Source organism: Triturus cristatus, chromosome 11, assembly GCF_964204655.1.
Source record: "Triturus cristatus chromosome 11, aTriCri1.1, whole genome shotgun sequence".
Taxonomy (NCBI): Eukaryota; Metazoa; Chordata; class Amphibia; order Caudata; family Salamandridae; genus Triturus; species Triturus cristatus.
In genome coordinates, this window is record NC_140594.1 from 293694965 (window position 1) to 293711291 (window position 16327).

General features: G+C 43.7%; 1 protein-coding gene across 4 annotated transcripts in view; it reads right to left on the bottom strand.

The window, feature by feature from the left end:
• The window catches only part of GAS2L1 (growth arrest specific 2 like 1), a 266285-nt gene that overhangs the window by 37293 nt on the left and 212665 nt on the right, over window positions 1-16327 (bottom strand). For all 4 annotated transcript variants that reach the window (XM_085634362.1, XM_085634360.1, XM_085634361.1 and 1 more), the window contains exon 6: window positions 802-1225. In XM_085634362.1, coding sequence (XP_085490488.1) covers window positions 802-1225 — 424 coding nt within the window. The remainder of the gene's footprint in view (window positions 1-801; window positions 1226-16327) is intronic.

Below are 16327 nucleotides of genomic sequence, written 5' to 3' on the forward strand. Positions count from 1 at the left end.
GAACCGCCACTGGTTGCAGGATCACAGTGCTGTCACTGCTGGGAGAAAGCAAGCACTTGTCGTATTATAGCGCTGTCACGTCACTGATAAGAGGAAGCAAACACTGTTGCGGTATCATAGTGCTGTCGCGTCACTTCTGGGAGGAAGCTCGTAATACTCAAGCCATGTAACACCGACAAGGCACTGCTAGGATGTAGCTCGCACTGCTGCAGTCCTATGGCAGTGACAGTCACTGCTGGGAGAACGCTCTCGCTGTTGGGGTTATAGCAGGGATGGGGTACTGCTGCATAAAGCTCTGCTGGATGTCTGTACTGATCAGGCCCGGTCAGAGGAAGCTCACAGTGTCAGTCCTATAATAATGACAGGATACTGCCGGGGCACACCTGTTGATGTCCTGCAGCAGTCTTATCCCGAAGGACATTCAACTGCTGAGGTTCTGTAGAACAGAAAGGGAGTTACTGTGAGAAAACCCCTACTACCATTAACTACCACTAACAAGGCCAGTGTGGGGCAAGCTCACTCTAAGGTAGTGCTGCAGTGCTGACAGCCACTGCTGAGTAATGTGCACTGCTCTAATGCCTCTAGCATGGCAGGGCCCCTATGGCAGTGCAAAGTATTAGTAAGGACACCCCTATGCTGCTGTAGTATGACAGCATTGACCAGGCTCTGACATGGAAATCTCACCGTGCTAGAATCCTATAGCACCGATACGCACTGCTGTGGAGAATCCCACAGAATTGTAACACAAGTGACACAGTCTTGCAATATCCCACATCATACCTGCAATATCCCACATCATACCTGAGCATAGCTGCAGACCGTGGCTCAGAGCCATCTCGTTGGACTATCCGTGATGAGGTTTTCCTTGGGCTGCCTGCACTGTGGAGTGGGACAGGAACTGTGGCTGAGCGGGGAGGCGTGCTTCCCATCCTGTCTTGTCTTGAACTGAGTGACGGGGCCGAAACCTGTCTAGGAAAGTCAATTTTAGGGCTTGGCTCTGTGCTTCCCCTGGTTGGTGCACCCAAACTGTCCATCTTGCCTTGAGCAGAGTCACTGGTCATCCTCTTCTCTGGACCTCGGACAGGTTCTGTTAACCGCTGCGGATTGGCTCCTTCTGACCAGCGTGGACGTCCAGGGCTGGACTCTCTGGAAGTAGTGTTAAATGCCCCCATTGACACCCTCTGCACAGGCACACCCATGCCTCTCGTCTGCTGCATTCGGTGAGCTACAAGTGGAAAAAAAGACAACAATTAGTCTGAAAAACCGCAGTTGAAAGTGATGAGCAATACCGCAAAAAACGATGGACTGGTAGGTGCCCATGAATAATTACCACCAGCTGAAATTAATTCAAGCATTCCATCCATCACTTTTTCGTCATCCTTGGAATGCCCAGGCATTGGTACCTTGCTCACTGTGTCACAGTCCTCAACCTCTAACTGGCTGAAAAGGTGTTATGAGCTAGTGAAAGGCTTGTGTTCCTGTTCAAAAGGGACCTAGACTGGCAATTAAGGCTGAACTATTCCTACAGGAGCAGAACCAAGACTGATGGCAGATGGTTGGTTCTTGTTTGAGGTTGCACGGTGAGCAAACAAAACCAAAGAATTGGGATGTGGCACGAGGAATTACTAGAGACTAAGATGAATTCAAGCATTCCACCCATTACTTCAGTGCTCAATCTGTACCTAGCTGAAGAGGTCCAATGTGGCAGAGACAGTTGTGTGGTGTTACTTGTGTTCCTGTTCAGAGGGGACTAGGTCTGGAAATTCAAGCTGAACTCTTCGTACAGGAGCAGGGCCAAGGCTGATTGCATATGGTTGGTTCTTTCTTCAGGTGGCATGGTGGGCAAAAACACAATGGGCTGGTATATGCCCCAAGTAGAAAACAGAGGCTGAGATTAATTCAAGCATTCCACCCATCACTTTGGTTCCTCAGTGTGACCCCTACTTTGTATAGCATCTCTATTCCGTGAGTAGATCTGCTCACAGATAATATTACATCATACTGGTGAAGTATTGTGAGTAAATCCCTCACATAACATGAATTTACTATTGTAATAAAAGGCTTTTGCACAACCAAGTGCAACGAATGTGCACAATTGGTTTTGTAATTCAGGCATATGGTGAACATCTGGGAACAGGAAACTGAGCTTAGGTGTGTGTAGTTGTCTGTAGTTCCTTCGCTTGCAATCGCCCAACAGCCAGGATCCTCAACAATGGCATGGCAGTCAAGATGAGTGAACTAACTTTACAGGCAAAGACAGTCAAAGATGAGAGCCCACTGGCGGGAAAAGGTAGGATCCATATTATATGTTTACCTATAATTTGTCCGTGGGGCAAGCATATTAAGGACGTGAATGGGGACATAATAAAACAACAATATCCTGTGTGGCAATAAATAATCCTGGCACCGTGACGCAAATCATCACTGGCACTGGGGAGATTATCAAGTGTTTGCCAATTGTCAGTCTAGGGTAGGGCAGATTCAGCCCTGTATTTTAAGGAAAGAAGTGGAACAACGTTTAAACCCCTTTGCATGGAAACAAGCTTTGGCAAAGCCACTATGCGTAGCTATTTTAAAAGTGAAAGTGCTCTTTCCTTGATTGCCAAGTTTGTGTGGTTATGTGTGAGGGTGAATGTAAGACTTATTCAGTGGTTGAATTGTTGAATGAGTGCAGGGATGGACGCTGGTGTACCGTTCCCCCGAGCATTTCATTCTTGTGAACTGTTGGCGATGAGATCTGTGCAGCACTTCTTTTGATTGAGAGGTTGTTAAATAAATACATATGTCCATTAACAGCAGTCTGTGGGCTCAGTTTGTTTCTGGAAAGACCCACCATGTGCCATGGTTTAGTGGTATCGGTTGCATTGCTCTGGCACAATAGCATGCCCCATTAAAAGACATCCCTCATTTAAAACAAACAAACAAAAAACATGGAAAGCTCTGGAGAGCTAACAACATGTGTGGCTCTTAAACACCACGGCTAGTGGAGATTAGGCTGCCAGCAAATCAACCTGCTCCCTCCCCTCGAATAAACTCTTCAATAAAAGTGCCTGACTACTACATAAATGGTGCTTTTTACTGTCTGTCAATACTAAGAAGAATTTGCCATTTTGTAGTCGCACAGTGCACATATGGAATCATACATGAGTTTTGTAGACCATGCATGTCCTTCTCTTCTTCAGATGTGGTTGGAACCAGAGTCCCCAGCCCAGTAACTTGGAGAGACAAAACCACCACGTTATTCTGTTACTCTCCGCCGTGGTTGGAAAACTGGTTTGCATTTGGTTGATTTTCTAATGAAGCATGCATGTACATGCTTTGCTTACAGCCAGATAGATGAACCTCTCCTGCAAATGAAAACTCCTCCAGGAAACTGTCAACATAGAAAACAAATTGCATGATTGACACAGTTTGAATTATTTCGGGGTTTGTAGTCGTAAATTGCTGGCAACTGCCCATGCCTAGCGTTTCCACATTGCAACAAGCATTTACAATGCAATGGTCTCGGCATTGTTAAAGTTAGAGCTATTGGCATTGCTCATGACATTATTTTGTTTACCATCCACAAGAGGAGAAAGACATCTGGAACATGTGAGACACTCCCCTTAGATTTCAGACAGATCAGAGAGCATCTGGAAGCTGGAACACATCCCCCCCCCTTAGTACCCCGGCCCATCTGAAAGCACCTAGAAACTGGAAGAACCTGCACTTTAAACTTGGGAAGATCAGAAAGCACCTAGAAACTGGAAGAACCTGCACTTTAAACTTGGGAAGATCAGAAAGCACCTAGAAACAAATATACTTCTCTGCAAAACTGAGGCAGATAAGAAACCACCTAGAAACTGGAACACAGTTCCATTAGAAATCAGACAGACCAGAAAGCACTGTGAAATTAGAATGCACTCCACTTAGAAGGCGGGAAGGTACAAAAACTTGTAGAAACTGGACACTCTCCCCATAGTACTCAGAAGGATCAGAAAACACCTAGAAACTGTAACAAATTCCACTTCAAACTCGAGCACATCAGAAATCACATAGGAACTGGAATACACACTCCCTATAATTCACACAGACGACAAAGCATGCCCCCTTCAGATGTATTGTTCTCTCTTCTATGCTACAGTCGACTTCATCCAGCATCTGTTGAGTGTCTTTGTATTTAGTGTATTTAGCAGGACTGAAAGGAGAGTTCTATTTTTCATAGAGGCCCATAAATCGAATTCCTGAGCTGCTGCAGAGCTCCAAATGTTCGGAACATATTTTTTTCCAGTTTTGGATTCTGGGGAATTAAATTAATGCTTTGCAAGCATTTTATTTGACATTCTGAAACTTTTTATATAAGGCCTAAGACAGCTATTATGTTCTTTTAAGGGTGGAAAAAAAAAACCCTTCACTCTGCAATTGTACTACCCGGCACTGCCTTTGATGTAATTTCCAAGAAACTCGTTTTTCAGTTTTATATAGTGCAAACTTAAAGCGCTTTTCATGAGCACTGGTTACATTATACAAAGGCATATTCACTTTTTAAATCACAGGATGTTGATTGAGCCAACATGAGGCTTGAACCTGCTTTCTCAGCTCGCAGGTCAGCTTCTCTAGCCTTACGCCACAACCTTGCCCGCAAGTAGCATTTTCAATATTATATACAACGAAGTGACAGTTGTTGCTGATTTATCTTATGCAACTTACAACCCTCGACAAAGCCAATAGCCCTGGCTTGCCAATATCCCTGGCTTGTTGTAGGTGTAATGATACTTGTTGTGTTATACATATGGATGAATGGTGGACAGAAGCACCAAAATACCAATTGGACGGCACACTATACTAAGCGCAGATGTTTAGCTTTTGTGTTTTAAGCCACGCCCTCCAACTACAGCACTCTATCAGAGACCCCCTCAGTTTTTTAATCCCACTTAAAGCAGGCATGCCAACCCTCCCGATTCAGGCGGGAGACTACCGATTTCAAGGCTAGTCTCCCGCCTCCCGATTCCTGCAAGCAAAAACCCGATTCCTTGGGGGTTTCACTTTCAGCTGACAGGGCTTAGTATTATGTAACGTGCTAATTCTTCCAGCAATACTTAGAGTGTCGATGCAGGGTCTCTAGAAGGGGTGAAAAACCAACAAAGCCTCATTAACAAGTGAATGGTCTTTAAAAGACTTATGAAGTACTAGGGGGCTGCCCCACATATGGGGGGGGGTGGTGAAGGGGGGGCGAGGGGTATGCACTGCCAGCAACCTGCCAGGCTAGTGCACAACACTTGCATCACCCTCTCTCTGCCTGCCATTGTGCTCCATGCTTCTGAAAGGTAAGAAAAAAACGTGCATTTGCGTTTCAAATGTGCAATCCTGCAGCAGCACACTTCCAAGGCCCATACATGACAGTAACCCGATTCAAGCCCCATTCTCCCGATGTTTTTTTTTTTTAAATCTCCCACTTTGCTCTTGTGAAATGTTGGCATGTATGCTTAAAGCCCCGAGCACAGGTATAGATTTCTCTGTGCTGCTTTTGATGTGGGGCTTATCTAATCAGTTCACGAGCCAGCCGGGTACACAGCACCCTTTGGGACAGCCAGAGAATCCAGTGATCCTGGACCATTGCCGCTTGCACCTAGTCTGCCGTTGCAGTACCTGGGCAGAGCTGCTCTTTAACGCTTTTAACAGAGATGTACTGAGTATCTGCACTAATGTATTTCCTAATTTAGCGTACCTACACCACTCCGCAATTGCGCAATACATTTAATCGAATAGCAGCAGGAATTGTAAGTGGCAAACAGGTACCCTACTACTAGGGTAACTCTAGGTCACTGATTTCACTCCATTGGAAACCGTTATACATTTTGTAGGGCGCTCTGCTATGCCAGAAAAAATATTAAGCACACTGTTCTCATCTCCTGTACAGACTGTACTGCAAATACGGCACATTAGCTGTAATAAATTATGCAGAGGACCTCCGTAACGCGGTTTACTGTGCTCGAAGCAAGTGAAAGGATCACAAGGAACAAAACGTAAGTATACACAAAAAAAATTAGAATACTGTCCTTTTCAAAGAAAGGGAAGGCGAGTGACATGACTAAACTAGTCACCTGTTTCTGCATCCACGGGAAGGGTGCAAAACAATATGCGCCTTCCGTTTTAAGTACAGTTCCTGCGGTGATAGAGGGGGGGGGGGGGACACAGAAACCAACGGAGTTTGGGGCTGAGGAAGCTACCATTCCTGCCCGTCAAAATTTTAATTGCTCAAAATAAAAACAAGAGCCTATGATTCCTGGAAACCAGATACATTCTTCCTACCTGGCTTAGAGTTAGCTGAGTCGGAGGAGGCCAAGAGCTCGAACGGCTGGACTGCAATTTTATCCGGTGCCCGTGATGTGCGCAATCACGTACACTTAAGAAGCATTCTTGAGAAGCAGTTAGCAGGGTTTTCTCATCCAATCCAAAACTAGAGTACAGTCTCCGAGCCACTTCAACCAATGAATAACGCGACCAAAAACATTTAACCAATCCTGCCAGAAACAATCTCCAACCAATCCATGATTTCTACAGGTTCCAGCCACTAATAGAATATGTTTACTCGTACGTGATTGGTTGTAATCCTGGTGGGTGGCACAAGAAGATTCGGGTTCGCCGTATGATTATGGTAAAACCTTTGTATACATAGAATGTAGCTTTCAAATGAACAGCAGTGGCGCTTTTAATTTTGCCTCCAACATTGTAAGAGCCTAGTTAGGTATCCCACTATGCAAAGGTCTAGGGTGACCGGAGTAATATTAAACAAGGCAGAGCAAAAGGCAAGCGCGGTCCAGCACACCACTGCCTTTCTCCGAGGCGAAGCAGAAATGCCTCGGAGAAAGGCAGCGGCGCTTTCGGATTCGGGGGCGTGTTCTCCTCTTGCCATTGGCTGGAGGAGATAATTAGATTTGTTAAAAAAAACACGCCCCCGAATCCGAAAAGGACGGGGCCTGATCGGAGTGACGGACCTCTTCTCCAATGGCTGGCCAGAATTCAAGAGGCCAGCCAATGGAGAACAGGGGAGAAGACGGGCGGGTTCAAGCCCCTCTTCTCCAAGTCATTAAATCTCGGATCGAGACCTAAAAATGGAGGGCAGTTAAGACTAAATAATTCCTCTGCCCAAAAATTTATCTGTTGTAGTATCCTGGCTCGGTCATTTCTCAGTAGCTCACAGCGGCGGCTGCTCAACTATGGCGGAGGAGCGTCGCACCCCTTCCAGCAGTGTAAAGAAAATAACAATAAAACGATAATAACCCATAGTTTATTATCGTTTTATTTTGTCTCCTGGAGTATTGAGGGCATGGCCAGGAGGATAACAGGTACCCACGGGGAGTGGTATGCACTGTTATCAGTGCGCATGAGTTTGGCCGGCAGTCTCAGACCGGCCAAACCGTCCTTCGCACTTTGCATGTTCTCCACGCAGGCAGCATTACAGCCTGGGTGGAGAACATGCCTAGGCTCCCAGTCCCTGGCTGAGCGCCGAACCACAGCACTCAGACCAATCACAGTGCTGCACTGCAGCGTTGTGATTGGTTCTGGGGAGCTTGGGTTCTTCCTGCTTCCGGCCGAAACAGAGCGAGGACGAGGAGACACAACAAGAATTGATGTGACAGTGGCGGCAAGGAGGTAAGATATATATATATATATATATTCACTTAAAAAACCATAGGTTTCACACAGGTTATAGTTAGGTGGATATTTCACTCGTAAAAAACCAATGAAATTCCCCCGTTATAGTTACTTCAGATAACTATAACTCGCGCGCCCGCAATCCTCTGCTCATGACGTCACATATTACATCACTCATGACATGGTCAGTGGCATCACTTGACATCACTGATGACATCATCCTTGTGATAGAGTGGCGGTCGCGCGAGTTATAGTTATCTGAAGTAACTATAACGGGGGAATTTCATTGGTTTTTTACGAGTGAAATATCCACCGAACTATAACATGTGTGAAACCTATAGTTTTTTAAGTGAATTTGCAAGGTTTTTTAAATGCTAATTCCTAACTATAACGTGTGTGAAACCTATGGTTTTTTCAGTGAATTTGTATGGTTTTTTAAATGGTAAGTCATGTATGTATTATTATTTTTTTATATATTTATTTTTCAATAAACTACGTATTAAATTTATTTATTTATTTTTAATGGTTTTTCACCGTGCGTGCACCCCCTACGTTTTTTTTAATAAAAAATTTAAATGTTTTTTTCTGCCTTCGGGGTCCTTTAGGGACCCCCTGACAAAGGCTAGGGGGTCAGGAACTCTCTACCCTGCCCCCTTTTCACGTTCGCCAACTTCCTTTTACACTCTCGCACTGAAAACCAACAAAATGGCGGCCGACACTTCCCGATTTTGACCGATTCGAACGTTGACTGACATGTAACAACCAATCAGAATTACGCTCGCGCACATTAGGGTGCGCGCACGGTGCGCTTCTATAGATATGTATGTGCTTTTTACTGCAATTTTCTCTGGAACTACTGAACAGATTGACTCCATATATGCAAAAGGCACTTCCCTGACCTGAGGACTACCTCTCTGCCAAATTTCAAGTAATTCTGTTCAGCCGTTCGGGCTGTACCTTCGACTAAAGGTCCTATGGGAAAATGCATGGGGAAAACGCATTTTGGGACCCCCCTTTTGTCTCGGCCCCCGCTTGACGAATCCCCCCCCGAGACTTTCAGGGTAGGAGCTGAGCTGAGCGGAGCGCCCCATTAGTTTTGAAAATTACGCGAAGATTCGTCAACCGGCGCCAAAGTTATTCAAAATAGAATTTTGAGATTTCCTATGGAAACACGGTCCTAACTATAACTATCTACTGGCGACCGCCAGTAGATTATATATATATATATATATTTTTTTTTTTTACTTCCCACCTGTTCCCCCATTCCGGTCTGTGCGAGCCAACACTGGTAACTCGTACTTTTTAAATCCCAGGATATGCATTAAATCATTACACTTGGCAGTATTTATTGTTTGCTAAACATTCAAGGGCAAACCTCACATGGGGCTGTGATGTTTTTTCCCATAAATGCATGGAATGATTTTGACCTTGTGCTGTAATAGTTTGCACTGTGAAAAATGCATTTTAATCTTTTATAAGTCAATTATTTCTCAGAAAAGGAACACAATTCTTTTTTTTCAAAACAATGTACTTTCCAGTTAGATTTATAATTTATGTTACTTGGGCAACTGAGCTACAAAGAATCCCAAACTAGTCTCTATACTACACAAAGCAGCTTCGCTATACGTGGCGCTGCAGACCTTTTTAGGTCTCGTCTGAGACAGCGCTTTAGCGCTGCTCTGGCGAGACTTATAGTAAGCGAGTTTTGGAAGTGCAAACAGTGCTTTTCAGGCCTCCAAATACAGTGCATGTGCCCTGGGCGCGCGCACCATTTGGCAGCCTGAAAAGCACTGCCTGATCACTTGCTTTGATGTCCTCAGTGAGCCGCGGGGCCACTGAGGACATCAAAGTGCACACCATTTGCCACCCCCTTGTTTTTTCCTTTGATCCCTATCTTTCCCTTCCTCAATCTCACCCTCTCCCTGCCTTTTACAACTGCGGCCCGCACCACTGCGCCCGCCCCCACTCCCCCCTCCCACTCCCTCCTCGTCAGCTTCAGTGCGCTCTTGTTCTGTGCCACTCGTTTTTCCTCGTTTTTTGTGCCTTTCTGCCCTCTGTTCCACTCGTTTTCCCTCTTTTTGTGCCTTTCTGTCCTCTGTTACACTCGTTTTCCCTCTTTTTTTGTTCCTTTCTGCCCTCTGCTCCTCTCGTTTTTGTGCCCTTCTGCCCTCTGTTCCACTCGTTTTTGTGCCCTTCTGCCCTCTGTTCCACTCGTTTTTGTGCCCTTCTGCCCTCTGCTCCTCTCGTCTTTTGTGCCCTTCTGCGCCACTCTTTTTTTGTGCCTTTCTGTCCTCTGTTCCACTCGTTTCCCTCTTTTTTTTTGTGCCCTTCTGCCCTCTGTGCCACTCGTTTTTCGTGCCTTTCTGCCCTCTGTTCCTTTCGTTTTTCTGTACCGGCTTGTGTGGAAACGCATATAATTGGGTGAGTATCTGTGCTTTTATCTGTGTATGCTTATTTTGCTTGCATACCACTTGGTGAATATCTGAGAGTGTGGGTTTGTTTGCCTTTTTGAGCTAACCAGGGACATTTCCACCTTAAAGATCAGGGAAAATATTTTAATCAAGAAATATTTCCATGGTTTGTCAAATGTCCTGGGCATACGCTGGTATTCAGTGAATAGAAAAATGTGTGTGCATTGCAATGTTTGTGCAATTATATGCATTTAACAACAAATACATAGACAAAAAAAATGCTCTACAAATAGCAGAACTGTTGCTGCGTAATTGTGCACCGTTTCACACCAAGAACATATCAAATTAACTGCTTGTCTCCAAGCCACGCCCTTAGCTTCGCCCCTTCTGTTACATTTAGTTAGTGCCTGCATTTTTTTTTTCCATTTAAAGCACTGATGCTTCCAAGTACATAATTCTCCATTAGTCTGTACACGTTTGCCTAGATCTCTGAATAATAATAGGTTCAATAACTCGAAAGAGAAAAATATACAAGAACAGTATTTCTTACGAAACGTCCCTAAACCTATAAAAATTAGCAGAAAAGAAGTTGGTCATTTAAAGAAGCAGCGAGTGCTTTCCTAAGAAGAGCTCTTCAGGAACCAGCCAGCGCCACGTTGACTGCAAGGTGACATGTTTACGTAGGACCACGTTCCCAGAACAGATGGCTGGCTTGTCTTTACCCACGCAGAGGAAAGGAAATTAGGGCTGCACACAGAACAAGCATTTGCAATGCAATAGGTCTCGCATTTGCAAAAGTTTAAGCTATTGGCATTGTTCATGACAATGCCTTTTTTAATCTATTTTATAAAACAAACACATAATGGCATTTATTTATCATTTACAAAGCCAATAGCTAGTGTTGCATTATTATTAGCAATGCCAGCTGCTCACACTTTTATAATGCGAGACCTATTGCATTGCAAATGCTTGTTTGGTTTTGCAAAGGCTGGCCTGTGCACACAGGAGCCGTCCCTCTGTGGAGCAGATGTGATGCACAACGGATCGATGTTAAACTCGGCAGCACCAATGAAGTTGGGGCTGTTGAAGGGGGTTTTTCTAAACATGCTCCGTACATTTCAGAAGCTTAAGTAAACTGGAGACAGGCGGTCTCTTAATGAGTCCCCAAGCGAGCTCACACAGATCCAGAAGTGTGGTGCTCTAAAGAATAAAAATGCAGTCACTCAAACACCCCAGCACTCCAGACACCGAATTCCTGTCCTGTGGGCTGATCCATAATGTGACTGACAATTTCTCAAGCCAAAGCTTGAAGGAAGATGAAGCAAAGCCCACTATATGTATTTGTTTTATTATATGCTATTCTTTTTGAAAAACCAAAAGTTCTTGGCTTACACCAGTCCTGACATTTACAAAATCACTTCAAGGACAGACGCACACAAATTTGATCTTGAAGTACATATGCGCTCATAGGGTCAGAAGGGGTAGGGTCAGGTCAGATCATTTTGAAAGCCCATAAACATCTTGGAAGACGGTGATAGAGCGGATTTCCTCTTTTTGCAAACTAAACACATTTAACTGAAAAGTGCTAACTTCAGTGTTGAATAACATCACACTCTTTTGAAGTAGGTAACTATAGTTAGACATTGTAAGCAACCACTTGAATTAATCTATTTTAATGATTTAAGTTAGCCTATTTACTGATGCCAATTCATATGTAAACTTTACACGTTGGGTCTGGAGGCCTGCTTTCATGTGTCGCACTGTTGTTTTGCATGAGATGTTTTTCTCTTTCTTCCTATGCAGATGCTGCAGTTTTCCGGAAGCCTCCCGTTAGCTAGTGAATAGGCATTTGTTATGTATTAGACAACTGATAGATACGGAGGTTCTCACCGGGAGGGGAGGAGATGCCAGGAAGCGCAACTGGGAAGAACAGTCTGAACCACAAGATTTGTTCAAAGTAACAAACCAAGGACATGGTTGTGTAGCCTATTGTGAAGGAGTGAGAAATACCTGGTCCTAATGTTTGCTTAAAATGATTGGTTCACGGGAAAAGAGAATGGAACATTGTGGCCATTAATGCTTTGATTGAATTATATCAATGTGTGTTCCGTATAGCTTCTCTGTCTCTCACACTGACTTCCGGAATGCTTACTGCAGAACTTAGGAGCAGATCTTAGAGATACCTGCTGACTGAGCTGAGAATACCCTCCCAGGCTGTGCCAATACCCACTGCTCGAGTGCTAAGGCTTCATGCCTGTGCATTTTTATTCTCTCATTAGAGCCCTTCATTTTCTGTTTCTAAAACTGACACTTTATCTTGCTTGTTGAAATGAAATGCCATTTACGTCAAAACATCATTAATTTGGACTAGGGATTCTTCATTTATGGAACATACTTGCTGCATATTCCGCATTCTTTTTCTAATTCTTCCCAATGTGGTATTCTATCTTGCTTTGTAATATCGACTTTTGGATTTATTTTACTCCATAATAATGATGACTAAAACTTTAAATACTTTCTGAACAAATGATTGAATTTAATTAATTTAATAAACCCTGGAAATTTACATTAAGTCTCTTTGTCGATTCCTGTGATGTCACAGTTGGACTTCACTGTAAATGATAATTGATATAAATCATTTCTCCTTATTGATTAACAAAGGTCCATTTTACTAATGCTGGGGGTTATTTGTTGATTATACTAAACATTTGAGATACAAAAATCCCCGCTCTGGCAACGGCATGTTGTAAATATGAACACTTTCATCTTTAATTTGCCAAATTCAACACATGTAAACATTTCCTCCGAATTTAAATCAAACTCAAAATGCTTATATGTTCTAGTTTTATAAAGTAAACAGGATTTCAATTAATGAAACAATTAGTGGTGGTTATCCCTTCCACATCATATAACCACAAAATGGTCAATATTTCTTGCTCTGGCGAGGAGGAGCTACTACAAATAGTTTTAAATGACAATATTGCCTCTTTTCTAAACTGCTCAGGCAAAGCCTGGGGTTCTAGGTGAATGAAGAGCCTTTATCACAGAGTAACTGTTTACGCTGTCAAAATCCTCACCTGTCGCAGTGTTTGAATGGCTTACTTCCATCATTAGTTGGTATCTACATGTTTACGTGATATGTCTATTACCTTCTTCCTTCACTCCCCACTCATTATCCTCGATAGTAACATTGCTGACTCCACCCCACCCATACCCACAAAATCTTTACTGAGCATGCCCAAGTTAAATAATGACCTTACCCTCCTAGTCTTCTAGTGATGCAATCTATTTGTTTCCTCCCCAGCATACATCTGCAGATGCCTTAGTGTTAGGTCGATCAACAAAAACCACTTGAGCATCTAATTTGAACTAATATCACAATCAGCCCCGACCTGCTGTTCACCTTGGAAACTTGCTCTGTGGATGATATGCCGCCTGACCTTCATTTAAACCAACCCTGCAGGATATAAAATACTTATTAAAAAATCACCCTTCCAAAGACACTGGCATAAAACTAGTTATTTTCTTAAAAACTGCCCATGGAAACAAATGGTTAAGGGACTATAAAACCTGAATGAGAATATTTATTATTTGAGATTTATATAGCACTGGCTAGACCTGGAGGTATCAGAGCGCTTTACATAAGGTTCCACAAAGTAAGAAAATTACATAAGTTACAAGTTACATCAGTTACTAGAAAAACATTTCACGAACGTAGAAGACGAGACAAGTGGAGCTTAGTAGGGAAAGGGTGTGGGGTAAAGGGGTAGGAGAGAAATAGGATGGCGAGACGAAGGAGAGTCTGCCCAAAGTCCGGCTGGGTAGGTGATGGCCGAGGGGGAAGTCCACAGCCCATGTCCTCTATAGCTATCAGGTAGCTCCACTGGTCATCGGTCAAATAGCTAGGTCTCAACAGGAAAACATTAAGAGGGCATAGGGGAAAAGATAAATGGAGCCTAGGGGGGCAAAGGGGGTAGGGTAAAGAGGTAGGAGGGAGAATGCGATGAAGAGACGAAGGAAAGTCTGCCCAAAGTCTGGCTGGGTAGGTGACGGCCGAGGGGGGAAGTCCACAGCCCATCTCCTCTTTTAGCTATCCGGTAGCTCCATCGGGCATCGGTCAAAAAGCTAGGTCTCCACGGTCACGGTCCATGCAAATTCAGGGAGAATCCCCACTGCCGACCTATACATGGGCATTTCTCATCTGCTACAGACCTCCACCATACAAACCAGCATTCGTTGAGCTTGTACTCGAACTCCACTATGTTGCAGAAATTATCTTAAAGGATCCAAATTGTACACACTTCAATATATGTTTTGCCAAGCCTGGCTCCTATCAAACAAAAAGCCCTCCTCTCCAACATAGAGTCAATTCACTTTTCAAAACATGTCTCTAAACCCACTAATATAGCTGGGCCTACACTCAATACAATATTTGTCTATCTAAGAGACTAAGAACTAGACTGACCATCATGTGATACAACCTCTGTTTTATCTGCACAGATTTGTCCACAACCCACCTTATAAGTGTCAGACCATAGAAGAAGTTGGGCCTACCCTCCTTCAACTGTCTACCTGCTTAAGTACCACCCAACAATAAAAGTCCACAGTTCAAGGGCAGACTCATAACTGTCTTTGTTAAGTTTATCCCACTGAAATCCATCCCCAGCCAGTAAGGCCTCCTGGGTGACACCTGAAGTAAAATCACTAAAATCAAACAGAAAGGCACTCAAAGGACTCAGAAAGAAATCACAGGCCAGTAACAAATTAGCACTCCAAGGACATCCAAGAACCTATAAGGCCATCATCAGAAATTAAAAACAATTCCTTACTTGTGACATGTGGCTGAAGCCTCTTGTCCCAAGGCAGCTACATAAAGGCATTATTCGATTCCAGAACCCTAAATCCCTCTATTCAAACGTAGTCGACTCCCAAGAAGTATACAAATCTCTGGGAGACCACTTACCCTGAGAAGAAAAACAACAAGCGTTCTACCTCAGCTCCACACCTCCATGACCCACCCATTGAAGCTTGGTCAGAAGATACATTTCTTTAACTCAAAACTTCACCAACAGCAGGAACGCACGTGGCCATCTGGTTCACCAGCGATCCATCTCGTTCACCAGCGACCCATGTTCAGTTCTTGTAATCAGAGGCATCTACCTGAAATCTTCTGCTGCGGTCTCAGACAAAGCCAGCATCAATCTTCAGTGACCAGAACATTCACAAGCAAACTCAAGATTGCCTATGAAACACCTCGTCAAAAACATGTCCTTTGTAACGCCACCCTTTTCACTACTGAATGATATCTAATGGTCCTTTGCTAGACACACTCATTGGAAAAAAAATGGGGTGCCACCTTTTGACTTAGCCGAAGTGAGGAGCTGAAAAGCTATAATAGGCTCCAGTCTCTTGCACATAATACAAGTAAATCAAGTCTCCAAATCAAGATAAATCTTCCACATGATGAGATGCCATCAGAGAGAGAATTTTCCCATACCTTAGCTTCCCTCAAAACATACAAGCACTAGTACTGCCCCAACCTGAGTATGCCAAAGAGAGCTATCTTGAAACGCATCACCCTACTTTACACTACTTGTGAATGGGTTGTGGAACAGTCAATCACAAACCTTGCTACATAGCTACATCTCACGTGTGACACTCAGCCTGGCTTTTAACTGACATCATTAAGCATGCTATGACTTGGGAGCTCAGATTTATAGTGGACAAAGGGATGCCACAAGTCCCGAAGGCTAAGGCAATGCAGACTAAAAAATCTATGACTCCCTGAAGCAAACCGATATGACAAGAAGCAAGCACTGGTGTACCATGTCAGGGTAGTTGATGAGAAACAGCAAGGGATAGTGTACACTCAGTCAGGTTAGGATCACTCTAAAAAACTGCCACAGCTAAAGAAGTGTCTTTCATGACAGGCCTGCCTGTGAAGTGCCCAGCCGGACCGAAGAACAGACCCTTAAAAATCATAAAACATATGAAAATTCCAGCTTTGGTGGGTGGGTGTCAATCCCATGACAGACATTTTTCTGAAAGGCTAGTAGGACTTATCAGATCGAGTCTTATCAACTACTGCCTCTTAAAGCTGGACAGTTAGTGATGAAAATAAAACAAAAAGGCCAAGGAGAGTTTAGAGACCAGCAGGTACAGACTCCCAACAACAGAACAGCATTCACAACCATGTACCTGCACCTATCAACTAGAGTATAAATCGCTATTGGGCAATAACTGAAGGACATTGTTTTTGACGTAGAGAAGAAATAAAT